The sequence below is a fragment of the Ziziphus jujuba genome, chromosome 10 (assembly GCF_031755915.1).
Source record: "Ziziphus jujuba cultivar Dongzao chromosome 10, ASM3175591v1".
Taxonomy (NCBI): Eukaryota; Viridiplantae; Streptophyta; class Magnoliopsida; order Rosales; family Rhamnaceae; genus Ziziphus; species Ziziphus jujuba.
The window spans coordinates 20,355,155-20,371,755 of record NC_083388.1 but is presented as its reverse complement, the minus strand read 5'-3'; the positions used below and the strand labels follow the sequence as shown (position 1 = coordinate 20,371,755).

Here is a 16,601-nt window from a genome sequence, read left to right as displayed (position 1 = left end):
GCTCATTTAGTTTTATAGAAGAAGAAGGCGTAAACACCTCGCCAAATACACATTTCAACCAACTTAAAAATACTTTTGCCTCCATTTTGTAGTAACCAAAGAAAGCTAATTAAATATTAAAACCTGGAACATTTAATTAAGGTGGCTTTTTGGCTTTTGGTTTCTTTTACTTTATATATAATTTACTTATCTCAAATTTTATTAATGTTAAGTTAAAGATAAATAAAGTTCAATAATTTTAAATATTTATTAAAGGACATTTGTTAATATATTTATATAATCTAAATATAAACAAATAAATGCTTAAATGGATAAATAAATAAATAAATTAAACTAATTAAATATTACTATATAATTTGCTATGTAATTTAATAATAAATTTTGTAAATATTTTTATAAATATAATATTATTCATTAAAGCTTATTAGGTATTATAATTAATTATGAAGTTAAAAGAGAAAAAAAAATCATATTGTACATAATTTCATATTATATTATTTTTGGGTTTTTTTCCTTTTTAAATTTATAGTTATTTGAAATGTTTAACATATTCTTAACTATTGTTAATTATTAGTAACAAAAATTTTAAATTAGCAAATTACAATAAAATTTCTATAAATCTATATTCATGAGACTATGAAAAATTATTCATTTAAAAATTTATTGTTTTATTGATAAATAAATTTTTACTAATTTAAAAAGAATTTTATATTATTTTTAAGAAAATAATTTTACTAACTATGTAATATATATATATATATTAATAAATGAAAAGATCAATCAGGCTTGATGAAATATACAATTATAGAGTTGATCACTACTCAACCAATAAAGGAAAAAAAGAAAAAAAAAAAAGAACCAATAAAGTATTTAACTATACAAAGAATATCGTTGTTGAGTTGGTTAATTAATTGATCCTTTTTTTTATGGAAAATTTAAGATCAATTGATCAATTCTTGTTTCAAATATTATATTTTTGTTCATCACGGAAATAGTAAAAAAATTTAAATGTATATTTTGGGGAAAAAATAAAATTGAAAAAAAAAATACTATTAAGTAAAATTTTCTTATCATGTATGATAAATATTTATATTTATTATTCATTTTCTACAATTTTAATAAATTATTAATTTATATATTCAATGGGTCTTAAAAAAAAATTTTAAAAAATATTATCTCATTCATTTAGTATATCGATTAGAGTTGGAACCAAATAAATTTATTTATTTAATGCAATTATTTATTTGTCAAAATTTTACTATATATAATTACATAAATAAAAATAAAAACAAAACAAAACAAAAATAAAATAAAAAACTAAAACTATAAATCAACTACAATCCAAAGTTTTATATATATATATATATATATATATATTGTTTTTGATGCATAGATATATTGAAGAAAACATAATTGGAACAGTTTTGGTTCTAGAAAATACCAAATTGCATTTGAAGACAAAAGTGAAGATTTGCATATTATATCATAATCTTGTAACATATTCAAGGAGCCAGAATAGATATTAGGGGGAACTCCTTCAAAGCAGATTATGTCTCCTATATCCCAACACATAATATGTGCTTTATCCTTAGAACCGGAAAATATAAATATTAAAAGAGTATTAAAATGAAAAGGAAAAAAAAAAAAAAAAACAATTCTATCCAAAGCTATCAGATGCTTTATGCTTCAGTTCGAGAACTTCTGCAAAAATAATCATCCAGATGCCGATGTCCTATATTATTCGTTTAATACAACTCTATTCCTTGCTTCGTCTTGAATATTATAACTGATTGGTTGATCCTTTTGTTTTATTTTCTACTATAGATTCTAATTATTTTAAATTAAAGAGAATCTTATGTTTTATTAGATCTAGTAAAATCTTACGCGATACAATAATACTACATAAATTTGGATTTAGATTGATAATATTATATTGGATTCGTATAAGTATCATCTAATAAAATTTAATAAATTAACATATTTTAACGGATAAAACACGATAAACTCATTAGATCAAATAAAAATGAATATTTTAATAATTACATAAATTTTATAATATTAAAATTACTTAATATATTATTAAATATTTATTAATTTGTTATTTTTTAATTTAATTTTTAAACAATCTAAAAACAAACAAGAACTTTTGTAATTTTTTTAAAAAATATTATTTTATTATTTCAAATTAAATATTTATATTTATCGTTAATGGATTCACGGATTAAATGATAGGTTACACAATAATTTTTTGAATGGGTTCAAATTTATATATATGGATTCAAATTTATATATTTTCACATGAAAACTTAACGGATCATATTTGGATTAACTTAATTTTATACGAATACGACACATTACAACGGATCATATTTGAATTAACTTAATTTCATATAAATACAATATATTATAATATAAATAAAATTTAACATGATACATTGCCAGATATATACTCTATGATTCTCCGCAGTTCACAACTCTACATTTCTCATTATTTTTTAAATTAAAAAATTTTGATTTATTTGAAAGGGATTGGTTTCCACAATTTTTTTTTTTTTGCGATCAATTATTTTATGGCCTACTTAAAATTGAGGTAGAAAAATAATGTTATTATTCATACTTTGTTCTCTTTTTTTGTTTTTTTGTTTTTTTTTTTTTTCTTCTTCTGTTTTTTTACCCCCTGATATTGATTGATTCGTACTCTAACTCACATCAATTGAGCTTTTCAAATTTTAAATTAAGCTTATTTGTTATTGGTTAGCACTTTCCAAATCTACATAAAAAATCACATATATATTAATTTATAAGGGAAAAAAAAAAAAACCTTATTTTATCTAATTGGGGTTGTCATTATTATCATTTTTCTTTTCTTTTTTTGGAGACAGGTGTTTATTATTCTTATTTTTGATAATCTCAAAGTGGGTGATTGATATGCTGAGGTGGTTTTATCTTTATCCAATTAAAAACCGAAAGGCAGACAATCTTGAGGATTGGAAAGGAGAAAAAGGACAACTTGAATATATAAAAATAAAGAGTTAATCATATGAAGAGGCCCACTGACTTTCAAAACCAGCAAAAAGCCCAAATCCAGGAACCGCGCCAACAGAAAACGATTCGAACCCATTAACCCAATTTTTTTCAACAACCCTATAAATACCTTTCCACCACCTCTTTCGCTCTCAAATCGGCACGCACAGCTTTTGAAATCTTTTTATTTGAATTTGTCCAGTAACCCAAATGGATGACGTGGCAGCAAAGGAGCGTAGGATTCTCGTGGCCGTCGATGAAGGCGAGGAGAGCACGTATGCACTCTCGTGGTGCCTCAAGAACGTGATCTCCGACAATTCCAAAGATACCCTTATCTTACTCTACGCCAAGCCTCCGAGACCCGTCTTCACTGCCCTTGATGGCACAGGTAATTTTTTGGGAGTTTTGTGGGTGTTTTTTCTATTTATTATTATTTTAAAGCAGTGGCAGGTTGGGTAATTTTATTTGTGTTTTCAGGGTTTTTGTTTTCGTCGGATATAACGTCGGCCATGGATAGGTACGGTAATGAGCTGGCGGAGTGCATCATAGAAAAGGCGAAGAGAATGTGCAAGGACCTTCAGGATGTGGGCGCTGTCATATATAATTTTTTTTTTGTTGTTGTTGTTTTTTGCTTTTTGATCGAGGGTAGATTTGTCATTTTAGGAACTCTGCTGCGTTATAGATTTTATGATTTGACGATTTTGCCCTCCGTGCACCAGGTTAAGGTGGAGACGAGAATAGAGAGCGGTGATCCAAGGGACGTGATTTGCCAGATGGCTGAGAAATTGGGGGCTGATGTGTTGGTCATGGGAAGCCATGGATATGGTCTGATCAAAAGGTGGGACCCACTTGGGTTAATTTTTCCTTCCTCTACGACTCCTAAAAGTTTTTATCTAAGTTTTGCAGCTTGATTATTCCAAGTGTTAAAATTATAATGGTTCACTTTCACACTATTTTTTTTTTTTGATTAATTAAAATTATAAACCTTTCTTCCAGTTTTTGACTATTTTGTTGTTATCTTCTTGTTTCTTCAAAATTTAGTTATAATTACTTTGAAAAAATTACTAATAATTCTGGTTTGCAGGACTTTTCTTGGGAGTGTCAGCAACCATTGTGCACAAAATGTCAAGTGTCCTGTATTGATAGTGAAGAAGCCAAAAACAAATGCAGGGAACAAATAAATTTTCTGATATTTTACCCCGCAAGAAAAATATCAAAAATTGCGGTTTTGGGTTTTCTTGGATTTGGTTTGTTTGCTTTTCTTGTTTTTTGTAAATACAATGTTGTAATCTTTGTATATATGAATTGAGCATTGTGGACTTCCTTTCCCAGACTAGAAGCAATGGCAGTATTTTAAAATTAAGGAATAAAAATGAGTATTTTTTGTTATTTTAATGAATATTTTTGGGATTTTTTTATTTGTAAAATTTTGATAAAATTAATAAAGATTCCAAATAAGATCCGAAAAAATAATAGAAAAATGATCATATCTATGAAGATTTGGTTCCCAAAAAAAAAGAAAAGAAAAGATTAATTAATTAATTAATAAAAGGAGAACATTTTTTCATTGAAAATTTCTAACAGAATCTGTTAATATTATATCCTAACTTTTCTCTTCCTGAGATATTTGATAGTCTGGTGAGATTTTGTTTTACCTAAATATTCTTTCAATAAAAATATCTTATCCTAGTTAAGTAATTTTGAATGTTTCCAAACTGTAATTATAATTAGTTAATGGAATTTCAAAGATTTCGAAAATACCACTTGATTTAAAAGATGATAAAAATCTCATCTTACTATCTCTCACTTTAAATGCATTGAATTCAACAACTTCTCTATTGGTTTTTTCAGTTTTGCATATCATAGACGTGGTCTTTTCACTCTTCCTCTCCGTATCGCACATTTAGCTGTCCAGTTCACTCAGCTTTGGCATGTAGAATTTTCAGAGTTTTGGTGCTTGATCATATTAATCAATCATCAATTACAACATTTCTAATCGCAGCTATTTCAATTATCAAATAAATGGTTTTTTCTTTTGTCAGGTAAGGGGCTTTATTTTTGTTTTGCATCATACCTTACTTTCATCGATTCTCTTTGTATTTATTTATGCTTTTATTTCAATGTATTTGCTACAGCTATTTTTGTGCCATTCTTTTGCAATTACTGCAGAATATTTTGTCAACCAGGGAAAAAAAAAAAAAAAAAAGAATGTTTTAAAGATATTCTCTTTGACGACTGGGAAAAAATGGCATTTTTACATGCTATATTACTCAAAAGGCATTATATTCTCTACTCATGTCAGCATTCTTACTTCGGATATCTCCAGGTGTTGTCACCAAAAACCTTCCCCGATTGACAGAACGTTCCGCTTAAAAAAAAAACAAAATGGCATTTTACTCAAAGGCATTATATTTTCTTAGTAATACTTTTCTTGATATTCCAATTTCCTTGGAAAATGCAGATTCAAAACCAGAGTTTCAGCCATGATTAAGATGAAGATCAAATCCTACACAATGAAGTTCTACTCCAGAGTTATTTGGAGGCCCATCTGTTTTGTCATTATTATTGTAATTACTTTTAACAGAACTTTTACTACCCAAGAAAAAAAAAAAAAAAAAATTTGCTTCTAGTGCTTTGAGAGGAAATATTTTTTTTCTTTTTAAAAATTAAGTTTATGATCATCTTAAATGTTTACTGATAACTTCATTGGCAGGGGCTTTCAACTTACATGATCATAGAATTGTATAAGATGAACAAGAAAGTTCTAAAAAACGTAACATTGGATTCATATGATGAGCAAAACAGAATATTTTCAGGGATTGAATCCACTGCCAAACTGCTACTCCCATTGAATACATCAGCAATAAATTTAGCAAGAGCTCTAAGTTCTTCACTAAATGGAACTCAATTAACATTTTTTAACATCTCAACAATGGTTAGTCAGACTAAAAAAAATTTCTTTTTCTTATTAGACTAGAGGATCAAATCCATTCGTTTTGACAATGGTAATTAACATTGAACTGGTTTCTTTGTTTCATTTAATGCAGGTTGCACCAATACTGTTTTTAGTGCTTTCAACCATTCCACATGTGTCACAGGTTTCTTATATTGGATTAGATGGAATACAATTCTCATATTACAAATACGAAGGTCAAACTTTCGCAGTCTTCTCCAATAGTTCATTGTCTACTAATTGGTATACTCAGCCCGTAGACAGGGATACCGGGAAGCTATATGGAGAAGCAATTGCTTCAGCCTCCATGGTGACAGTAAATGCAAGTTGGGTTCAAAAGGCTTTAAACAGCACAAATGGATACTCTTGTTTAAGAACAGGATGGAACAAAGCTCAAGATTCTCTGTTTCTTCACAGTGTGGCTATGGATGGCAGAGGGGTGATTTCCCTTGGTTTCCCAACAAAAGTAGTGGTTGATCATTTTTCAGCCTTGGATTTCCATGGTGGGAGCTTTCACTTGGCTACTTTGGATGGGGATGTTATTGTTCAAACAAATCTTCCTCAAACAACATTAATGGTGGTGAACAACTCGGTTCTGTTGCAGACGTTCAAGCCTAATAGCAATTCTGCTAATCATGTTGGCAGCTTGTCATGCCGACCTTGTGACTCCAATGTCAGATCATGTACCGGGAAAGTAATAGGAGTCGAGTACAATTTCCATTGCTCGAACCTCGAGATTGCTGGAGTTCAATCAGTATGCCTTTATTGTTTCATTGCAGCTACATTTTGCACTGTGACAATATTGTTTGTGTTTCCAAGCTTTTACATATTTTAACCTGTCTGAGTTAAAATTTATTTCAATTCTATGACGTTAGTTTTTATTTTTATTATATATATATTTTTTTATTTTCCAGGTATATATATTGGCTTATCCTCCCAACAGATTAGTAAGCTTTGTTCAAGGCTACAGCAAGTTATCCCTCACGCTACTGACATTTCTGTTCTTTTTCATTCTCATCTCACTTAGCCTCTTCATATTCTTGATAGTTACAGCAGCACGAAGAGAAGTGCTTTTATGTGCCAGCCTTGTAAAACAAGTAAACTCAACTCAACAAGCAGAACGCAAGAGTATGAACAAAACTACAGCCTTCAATAGAGCGAACCATGATGTTCGTGGTTCTTTGGCAGCCATCACCGGTTTAATAGAGATTTGTCTTCAAGATGCCAATCCAGATTCTGGATTGGCAGCAAACTTGACACAAATGAGTACTCTAACAAAGGACCTTTTTGGTAACTGCCACTCTTATTATATTCTCTTCTTGAAACAGTGATGTTTTAATTTGATAAAGTCCAAAGAAAAACTTGCTTAACTTACTATTATAATTGGGGGTGAAAATGGTGCAGGAATATTGAATTCAGTGCTGGATACAAGTAAAATTGAAGCTGGGAAATTGCAACTTGAAGTAGAAGAATTCAATCTGACTCAGCTCCTTGAGGATGTAGTTGATATGTTTTATCCTGTGGCTATTAAGAAAGGAGTTGATGTTGTGCTTGATCCTTGTGATGACTCGATTACTAAATCATGTCATGTTAGAGGTGACCGGGTAAAGCTCAAACAGATTTTATGCAACTTGCTTAACAATGCTGTGAAGTTCACATCCGAAGGTCATGTAACAATCCGTGCCAGGGTCAAGAAGACAAGTATGGAAAATGCCATCATTGCTTCTAATTGCAATGCTGCGACTAAGTTCTGGTCACGGGTTTTCTACAAGAACAGGAAAGGTTTCAATGATCTGGATGCCCTTCATACAGCCCAACAAGATCCAAACAGGACAGAGTTTGTAATTGAGGTGGATGATACAGGCACTGGAATTCCAAAAGACAAGCAACAGTCTGTTTTCGAAAACTTTGTTCAGGTCACAGAAACATCTCTTGGACAAGAAGGCTGTGGTTTAGGACTTGGTATTGTTGAATCTTTGGTAAATACATTGCCTTTCACTTGGTTTATTTCAAAACCCCAACTGGAAGTATAATTTTTGCTTTTGAAGTGAACAAGTACTTTTCATAGTTAACAAACTTAGCCAATAACCATGCACATTTCATAATCTTTGTAATGTATTTTAGCTTATACGATCTTTCTCGTGCATCTAACAAATCAATTTAGTTAATAATTCCAGGTGCGCTTAATGGATGGGGAGATAAGAATTGTTGATAAAGAACCAGGTGAAAAAGGAACTTGCTTCAGTTTCACTGTCACACTTCTAACATGCAAACATGAATCTTCTAACACTGAAGAAGAAATTCCTAGAACATACAGCGATCGCATTCAAAATGGATTTCAACCTTTTGGTATAAATCTCCGTGGATCTGGACCTAAATCAGAGGGATCTCATGTAGTACTCTATATAGAAGGTGATGAAAGGAGAAAAGTTTTGACCAATTACATTGACAGCTGGAACATAAAAGTATCAAGCGTAAAGCATTACAAAAATCTTCTTCCACACCTTGAGAAGATCAAGAAAAAGCTGGACTTTTCGTATTTCAACTATTCAGAGAAAACCCAGTTGGGTTTGTATGACTATCTGAGCAAATCTTCATCCGCCAACTCTGATTCAAGACCAAATGATGGATCTTTCTACATCAACGATGGAAGTGAACAGAGTTTTCCACCCATCAGAAAGACCAGCTCCAAAGGTTCAACAGGTATTGTGCTAGTTGTGATTGACACCAGTGCTGGAGTTTTCTCTGAATTGTTTTCAACTGTAGCTAGCTTCAGGAACGATATTCAAAGCTCCAGATGCAAAGTTGTCTGGTTAGATAACCCAATCTCGCGTAACATTCAATTAAAGTACATAGAAGAGCATAAACTGTCTCCTCCAAATGACTATGTGATTTGTAAACCATTTCATGGATTCCATTTATATGAAGTTCTTGGACTTCTACCTGAACTCAAAGGTTGCAAACTCCCCAAGTTAGAAACAAAAACTTTGGCTAAAGTGGAGTCGGAAGATCAAAATCATTCAGATGAGTTGGAGTATGCTGGGGATGAACCAGGAAGTAGTTGCTCATGTAATGAAATCTCACTTGAGAAAATAGTAGTACATAAACGAGATGAAAAACCGGAGGAGAATCTCTTGAATGGAAAGAGAATCCTGGTTGTTGATGATGTTGAACTACTAAGGAAGTTGACTTCTGCTCATCTACAAAAACATGGAGCAATTGTTGAAGTCTGTGAGAATGGGAAACAGGCATTTGATCATGTTTGCAAAGCTTTTAGTGATCAGAAAGAGGAAGGTCACTCAAAACCTTTTCCTTATGATTATATTTTCATGGACTGTGAGGTATTTTCTTCATTTTCAACAGCATATATAATTTCAGAATTCATATCTTTATTAAGCTTTGGAGAGTGATTATCATATAAGTTATGGCCTTTTGTTCTGCGTTTTTTGGTTTTCTTTGTCTATGCAGATGCCAGTAATGAATGGATATGAAGCAGCAAGATTGATAAGGATGGAGGAAAAACAATATGGAATCCATATTCCAATCATTGCATTAACGGCCCATGCAATGCCTGAGGAAGTGAAGAAGACTGTTGATGCTGGAATGGATTTTCATTTAAGTAAACCTTTACAAATGAAGGGATTATTGGAAGCACTTCAATCCATTCATGATGACAAATGAAGCTTTCATTGCAACGTGAATCTTCATAGGTTGGAAATAATTTTTATATTTTTAGATTTCAAAATAAAAATAGTTTTGTGCATATTTTTCCAATTTGTGTTTTTTTCGAATTCTTTGGACTTTTCAGCAATGAAAGTATGATACCAATTTAGTTATGTCTCTAGTTGCTGATGATGACATATATACTCTTAAAGATGGATACTTTAAGACCAAAAAGCCGACAAATTTCTCTAGTGATATTTCCAGAAATATAGCCAACAATTTCAACGCTATAATGTAACAAACAATGGTGGCTACGAAATTGATTCCTGTCTAGCACGCAACATATATATATATATATAGGAAAAAGAAAAGTACCCACAAAAACAGAAAAGTAGTTTTACCAAATAAAAAGGACCACAGAAAAGTAAATGCTAATGGCCAAGGCCACAGCCCCCAACACACCCATTCTCCAAAGACAACAAAATAAAGGACTCCTTAAAGCCCACAACCGCACCGACACACTGGGCGTGAACATTTTTAAGGATCAAAAATCTTCTAGCCTGCAAATATTAGACCCACCTTCTCAATTTAATCTAAAGCCTCTTTCTTTACAGCCACTAACTTACTTGATATATCCATCTCTATTCTCAGCAGCATTCACTTCAAATAAAAAAAAACATGCCATTTACTGTAAATGATATTAAAAAGCCAGATACATTATTGGAACAAAGAAGTTGGCAGCGTCACAGTTCCACCAGCAGAAACAGAATTCAACAGGAAAGTGACATTACACCTCACCGCACTTTTCCTTTTGACTTTTTCTGAGAATATTATAATTTGGTAGGCATCTTTTCTTTTCTCTTACTGTTAAAAATTTAAACCTAGAAATAGGTCACGACCAGAAAGTTCAAGGTCACAAAGCCTCGCGCGGAATCAGAGCCAAAAAACCATAACACCACTCAGGGGACACTCCCATTGTTAAGAATATTGTAACAAAGATAAAACGAAAATAAACCAGATCAACAAAAATCTAAAAGGCAATTTCGGATAATTATAGTTAACATTTGAAGCTCAAAAGTTCCCAACTATTTCTTAATTGTGATGATAAAAAACACACATTTCATCATTGTTCTGATTTCTCAAATAGCTAAAGGAGTTTCTTCACTAAGAGAAAATTCCTACAGGTAAAAATAATAAAAAGGAAAAAAAAATTTTTGGAGCGATTGACATCCAAGCTTTATCTCTGGAACTCTCTTCTACAGTTCATCCTGCAAACAAAGAGAATAGAAGAAGATTGATCAGTAAATTGATAATCAATATGATTTTTTATACAACGCACAAGGGCTAGAAACCAACATGTTTGTCAGCTTCCTTGGCGTCATCACTGTCTTCAGACTCTAGTTTGGACTCAGCATCAGATTCTTCTCCTGCATCCTCGGCATCACCTTCATCTTCATCATCAGCCTGTAAAATTGTCAGCAGTATTAGGACCCAACTAGAAACAGAAAGGCTTAAGCGATCAGATAGAGAGATATAAAGGGTAAAAGGTAAAAATGCAACTTGACCAAAAGAAAGTCTTACATCAGAATCAGCTGGATCATCCTTCGACTCCTGCAAAAGGTAAAAATGCAAAAGTTTATAAACATGAATGACAAGAGTCGACATGCCTATCAGAAAATAAAGAAGAACATAATACCCTCAATCCCTTCTAAAGCACACATGTAGGCACTTTGTAAGAGCGCCCACTACATATATAATCATGCAAAGATATGCCTCCTACAAACTAAATACCGAAAATATTTTCCTACAAAAACTAACTAATAATAAAATAAAGGTACAGATGCAATCGTTGCAAAAATACCTCTGCTTCTCTCTTCTTCTCTGCCTCATCAAATGCAGCCTTCTCAGCCTGAAAATTCATTGAAGGACAATCAGATATAAACAAACCATTTCATTTAGGTAACTTACATTGGACAAAAGTAACATACATCTTTGTGCTTGGCCCATGTTTCTTCCACCAACTGCTTCGCATATTCGGGGTCATCAGCGATCAAGATATTGTCAAACAGGGTGCCAGATTTCACCTGGAAAATTAATGCATATGGAATGTCAGCGTTAACCTGTGCATGGGAACAACTATATGATGCGCAAAGGTAACCCAGATAAAGAATCTACCTGCCACAACTCAATTCCCACATAATGCAAATTAGGGAAAACATAGAGATCTGGGTCATCCTTGAAATCTGTAAAGAAATTAAAATTTAAACAGTTAGTTGAACATCATAACAAAAAAACTGATACAATGTACCACTAGAAGAATAATAATGAAATAAACCTGGATTGTCAATCAGTGGTGCCTTCCACTTTCCCTGGTAGTTGGGGTTCTTAATTTTCTGCATAAATGAGCAAAATCATGAGGACAATGATTATAACTGCAACACATGCCAATGAGGAAACCAGGATTCCACAAACCTTTGGCTTCCATGGGCCCTTGTATTCAGGGTTGGCAATGGTTGGTGCTGTCCATTCACCGTCTTCCTCATCATCCCAATCTTCAGGCTGAAGCAACAAACTATCCAAGTAAATACAATAATTGTGGAGACATTAAAGAATTTGAAATACAACAGACAAATGACCATGCATACCTTCTTGGCATCAGGATCTGGAATCTCTTTTGGAATGTCATCATAACCCTATTAATACACAAAAGAAAACAATTTTTTATGTTCACGTACATCCATCAGATAAGTTTCAATGAAAAGAATAGAAATTTTCACAAACACATATCTAAAACAAAAGGCCTATTACCTCTGGCTTCTTATCTTCAGGATCAGGAATATACTCCTTGTCATCCCAATCTTCAGGCTGCCAATATCAAGCAGTTAAAATATTATCAAATCCAAAATCCAAGAAATCTGAAAAGAAATTATTCAGATGCTCATCTAAAACTACTCACTTTCTTAGCATCTGGATCCTTGATTGTTTTGGGAGGAAGAAGATTCCAATCGCTATAGAGACTACCAGTTTGTTTCTCTACATTGTCAATAAGGATGCTGTAGGTAGCGTCTGGTCGGAGGATAAATGTATAAACATGAGTAAGCTGGTCAGTCTCGCAAGGAACATCCTTCTTGATCAAATGATTAGTTCCATTGTATGTTAGAATTGCATGGACTTTCTTGGTGCTGTAGCCACAGATATCTGGTCCAAACATGATACTGCATTGAACAAAATGCCACATACTAAATCAGATATTTATACAACATCAAGAAAACATACTGAAAGAACATAAGCAGAGAAAGCATTGCCTGTATGGGGTATCACCACCAAATTTCTTCTGATCTACTTCACCACTGAGTAACTTCATGTACCCACCACCACAGTCAAGCTTCTGTTCATGCTTGACAGAAAATTGGAACACTAATGTATTATCCTTGTTACTGAATTCAGGGAACTCAGCTGAAATTGCGTAGAACCTGTAGTCTTCACTTGTTTGGATACCTAAAGTAAAAAATCAAACACATTGCCAATCTCCTAAGTATATAGTATTAAATTATTACAAAAATTAAGCAAAGAAAAGGTTGCAGGGAAATAACACTAAAACCAACATAAGTCTCAAGACGCCATCAATTGAATTAGAGCATATGTCATAAGCTTTTACGTTACCTTTGTCGTTAGGGTCACCATTCCATTTACCAGAGGTGTAGTTCCACTCTCCAGCCATGTTCTCATCTTTCTTCCAGTCAGATTTAACCCACCTGTTCTCCCATCCATCTTCAGTATTTACGAAACGATACCACACCACAACAAAGAAAATGATATTAGAAATACTTTTAATAAGAAAAAAATCATTTAAAAAACCAACATTAGACTCATAAATGAGCACATTACATGCAAAAATAAACAGATGTGCCTCTGACCTTCCTCTTTGTAGTAAACAAAAATTTAAATTCCAAGCAACAATTTTTACACTCGATAACAATTAAACACTCAAATCCAGACCTCAAATATTGAAAACAAGCACATACATTTTCCGAATTAAAAAAAAAGGGTCCTAACTAAATTATATAGCTTAAACAAAATCAAAACCATTTCGCCAACATTTACATAACCAAAAAAAACCAATCGCAAACTCAACAAGGTAACATAGTTTTACAGATCCACTCCAGATCATCAATGTCACACTCATATTACAGTATTAAAACAAATATTAACACGAAAACCATCAGATCAAAACGCGGAATCAAAAAAAAAATGCCGATCCTTCGAAAATGACATCGAATTAACGAAAATTAATCCCAAAAAAAACCTCAGAAACCACAATCATCCAGAAATGCAAAAGAAATGCAGGCATATACACAAAAATAGACGAAACAAAAAAGCAGGAAAGCGAAGCAGACGACATATATATATATATATATACCAGCGAAGCGCTCTTCGAAGAAGACTTTGGCGGAGGCGATCGAGAGGAGAGAGACAAGAAGGAGAAGGGAGAGAGAATTAGGGTTCCGAACCCTAAACGCCATGGCTTTTCTGAAGCTTGATAGAGAGAGAAGGGAGACTGCTCCAAACTACAGAGTTAATCAGTCTCGAGTTGGGGGAGACTATTTAATAATGCTCATCGCTTACCCTGCTGAGCCGGTTTTTTTACTGCGGTTCAAAAATTCAGTCCTACTCTCCGTTAATTTCCTACGTGGAATATTAGTTGCTTACGTGGTCCAATCCCTGTCCCCTAATACGTTTCAGCTTGTCATTGGAGTGACGTGGTGGAGTCCAATTGGGTCGTACACGAATTGTAAGTTTGTGTAAGGCTTTTTTTTTTTTTAACAAAATTATGAGGTTGAGTTTACGGAATTGCCCCTGTCTTGAGGGAATTTTAATTGGATTTGCTTTTTATAGGTCGATAATTCTTTATTTGGATGCTCACGTGGCATTTCATATTTAGTGGATAGAGTATAGCTTATTGTAATATTTTACGTTTCCATATGTAGAAAATATATTAATATTCGATTTTATTGCTGGACCTAAAATTTGATGTCCCACTTTAAAGCAACCCTTAATTTTTAAAAATAAAATAAAAATCCTTAAAATTGAGCCCTATACCGTACAAAGGGATGGATTGTCCACGTTCAACTAAGACTAATTGATCCTTTTATCATTACCCCCAAAAAAAAAAAAAAAAAAAAATTGATTGAACCTTTGTACCACGTCAAAGGGTGAGGAAAACCAAGAAAGGACATAGGTTAGAAATTTACCTTTATTTGATAAAACCATGATGGTTCTATTTTTCAAATTATTAAAAAAAATTTGTGGTTTTTATTTTATTTTTATCAAATTTCTTTGCTTTTTTTTTTTAACATTATAAAATTATTTAAATATTTATGTATTCTCATAATTTGAATCTATATTTTTATGATATAAATAAAAATGATGGACTAGTGAAGTTACTTTCTTTGTTTTCAAATTTCTTTTCAATGGTAATATATTACACAAGCTTAATTTATATATATATATATATTTTTTATAAATGATGCTATTAAGTTTTTTCAATTTTATATCATGAAGTGACAAAAATACATAAAGTTGAGATTAGTCTAATGTGTAATTGTTAGGGACTTGGAAAGTGGAAAGCGCAAACTCAATCTATGAAATGACAGCTAATTCTAGAATCTTCTCAATGATGGTTTAAACTTAATTATTTCGTTTTGCAATATTGGTTGTATGCAACTATGCATGATAGCAGGCATCAAGTGTGTATATATATATATACATATATATATATTTGCTTAATGCAATATTCTCTTTTGTGGCCAAAAATAAATATATATTATTTTTTCCCAAAATATATATATATATATATATATTATTTATTTAACACACACACACAAGGGAATTTCATTTTGAAGTAACCAAAGATTTTAAGGGGATAGAAAACAAACAAACAAAGACTAGGAGCCATTAAAGTATTTATAGGAATATGCTATCACCATCTATGTTGATGCCGGGCCATAGAATAAGGACAAAATTTAGAACTTTCATATATAATTTTGAATTTTCACAATAACCACACAAATGTAGTAGTGAACTATTTCAATCCCTATTTCATTTATGGGTTTAGTATAAAAAAAAATTATATTTTCACCATTCGACTTAATTGCTCTTAAAAGTAACTTTATATATATATACAAAGATGAGTTGTTATTTAACAAATATAACTTCTTCAAATATATATATATATATATATATATATAACCTCCAACATTCAAGTGAGCCGGATAAATGAAATTCGATTGAAACGGATAAATACTATCCTTATTGATAATTATGCTTAATTAAAAAGCAAAATCTGTTAAAAGCAATTTTATTTTTTATTTTTTTAACTACAAAAAGATTAAAGTAAAATGGGATTTTGGCCCCATCCATTGCTAACCGATAATAAAGATAAGTGTACGAATATCATATTCTTAGGACGAAAACGAATAAAAAATAAAAAAATAAAAAAGCACTTCACTCCATGATAAAAAGATAAAATTGAGGTAGGGTCAAGTATTTGAAATCTCCAAGGTAGGCCGGCACGTATTTCCAATTTCTGCTTGTGATGCTTAGATTGAAAGCCACTCAAAAGCTCTCATTAAAGCAATTGGCAAAGGGCAACCTTGCCTCTTCACATGTCTCTTCAATGCTTCTTCATTATGTTTTTCACCTAATACTATTTTGTAATTATCCCCTTCCACATTACCGTTAGGGCTATTTTTTTTTTTTTTTTTTCCAATGACATTATTGTCAGGGTTGGCATGGTTTTTAAAAGGTTGAAACCGTCAAACTTTATACTTGAAATTTAAATGGGTTTGGATAACTTTGATGATAAATTATGTAACATGTTTTATGGTTCTTGTAACAAGGTCCCAAACATAAAAACTTTTGGGGTCCCATTGCACTGCAATGAAAAAGTACCAGCTCTATG

At 31.9% G+C, this 16,601-nt stretch overlaps 3 protein-coding genes across 3 annotated transcripts; 2 read left to right on the top strand and 1 right to left on the bottom strand.

The window, feature by feature from the left end:
• Window positions 1–3,167: 3,167 nt before the first annotated feature.
• LOC107411766 (universal stress protein A-like protein) lies at window positions 3,168–4,343 on the top strand. Its single transcript, XM_016019422.4, has 4 exons — window positions 3,168–3,412; window positions 3,502–3,608; window positions 3,744–3,862; window positions 4,109–4,343. Exons 1-4 carry the CDS (start codon window positions 3,235–3,237, stop codon window positions 4,203–4,205), a joined length of 501 nt encoding a protein of 166 aa, XP_015874908.1. The 5' UTR covers window positions 3,168–3,234; the 3' UTR covers window positions 4,206–4,343.
• A 143-nt stretch (window positions 4,344–4,486) lies between these two features.
• Window positions 4,487–9,813, top strand: LOC107411760 (histidine kinase CKI1). Its single transcript, XM_016019415.4, has 8 exons — window positions 4,487–5,066; window positions 5,486–5,591; window positions 5,738–5,959; window positions 6,072–6,731; window positions 6,892–7,267; window positions 7,382–7,956; window positions 8,155–9,318; window positions 9,446–9,813. Exons 1-8 carry the CDS (start codon window positions 5,047–5,049, stop codon window positions 9,656–9,658), a joined length of 3,336 nt encoding a protein of 1,111 aa, XP_015874901.2. The 5' UTR covers window positions 4,487–5,046; the 3' UTR covers window positions 9,659–9,813.
• Window positions 9,814–10,659: 846 nt separating this feature from the next.
• Window positions 10,660–14,232, bottom strand: LOC107411779 (calreticulin). The gene is made up of 14 exons (XM_016019436.4): window positions 14,061–14,232; window positions 13,304–13,411; window positions 12,946–13,138; window positions 12,597–12,855; window positions 12,449–12,505; window positions 12,286–12,333; window positions 12,113–12,199; window positions 11,976–12,033; window positions 11,816–11,883; window positions 11,629–11,724; window positions 11,502–11,549; window positions 11,222–11,251; window positions 10,997–11,104; window positions 10,660–10,908 (listed from the first exon to the last, which is right to left on the bottom strand). The coding sequence occupies exons 1-14, from the start codon at window positions 14,161–14,163 to the stop codon at window positions 10,897–10,899; spliced, it is 1,275 nt and encodes a 424-aa protein (XP_015874922.1). The 5' UTR covers window positions 14,164–14,232; the 3' UTR covers window positions 10,660–10,896.
• Between the last annotated feature and the right edge of the window lie 2,369 nt (window positions 14,233–16,601).

Bases quoted from the DNA above. Each gene is read 5' to 3' on its own strand.
- LOC107411766 (XM_016019422.4), top strand. From the start codon at position 3,235: ATGGATGACGTGGCAGCAAAGGAGCGTAGGATTCTCGTGGCCGTCGAT. The intron at 3,609-3,743 runs GTGGGCGCTGTC...TCCGTGCACCAG, and splicing joins TGTGCAAGGACCTTCAGGAT to GTTAAGGTGGAGACGAGAAT. The intron at 3,863-4,108 runs GTGGGACCCACT...TCTGGTTTGCAG, and splicing joins GGATATGGTCTGATCAAAAG to GACTTTTCTTGGGAGTGTCA.
- LOC107411760 (XM_016019415.4), top strand. From the start codon at position 5,047: ATGGTTTTTTCTTTTGTCAG. The intron at 5,960-6,071 runs GTTAGTCAGACT...CATTTAATGCAG, and splicing joins TTTTTAACATCTCAACAATG to GTTGCACCAATACTGTTTTT. The intron at 7,957-8,154 runs GTAAATACATTG...TAATAATTCCAG, and splicing joins TTGGTATTGTTGAATCTTTG to GTGCGCTTAATGGATGGGGA.
- LOC107411779 (XM_016019436.4), bottom strand. From the start codon at position 14,163: ATGGCGTTTAGGGTTCGGAACCCTAATTCTCTCTCCCTTCTCCTTCTT. The intron at 11,884-11,975 runs GTTTATTTCATT...ATTTCTTTACAG, and splicing joins ACCACTGATTGACAATCCAG to ATTTCAAGGATGACCCAGAT. The intron at 11,252-11,501 runs GTATTTTTGCAA...TACCTTTTGCAG, and splicing joins AGAAGAAGAGAGAAGCAGAG to GAGTCGAAGGATGATCCAGC.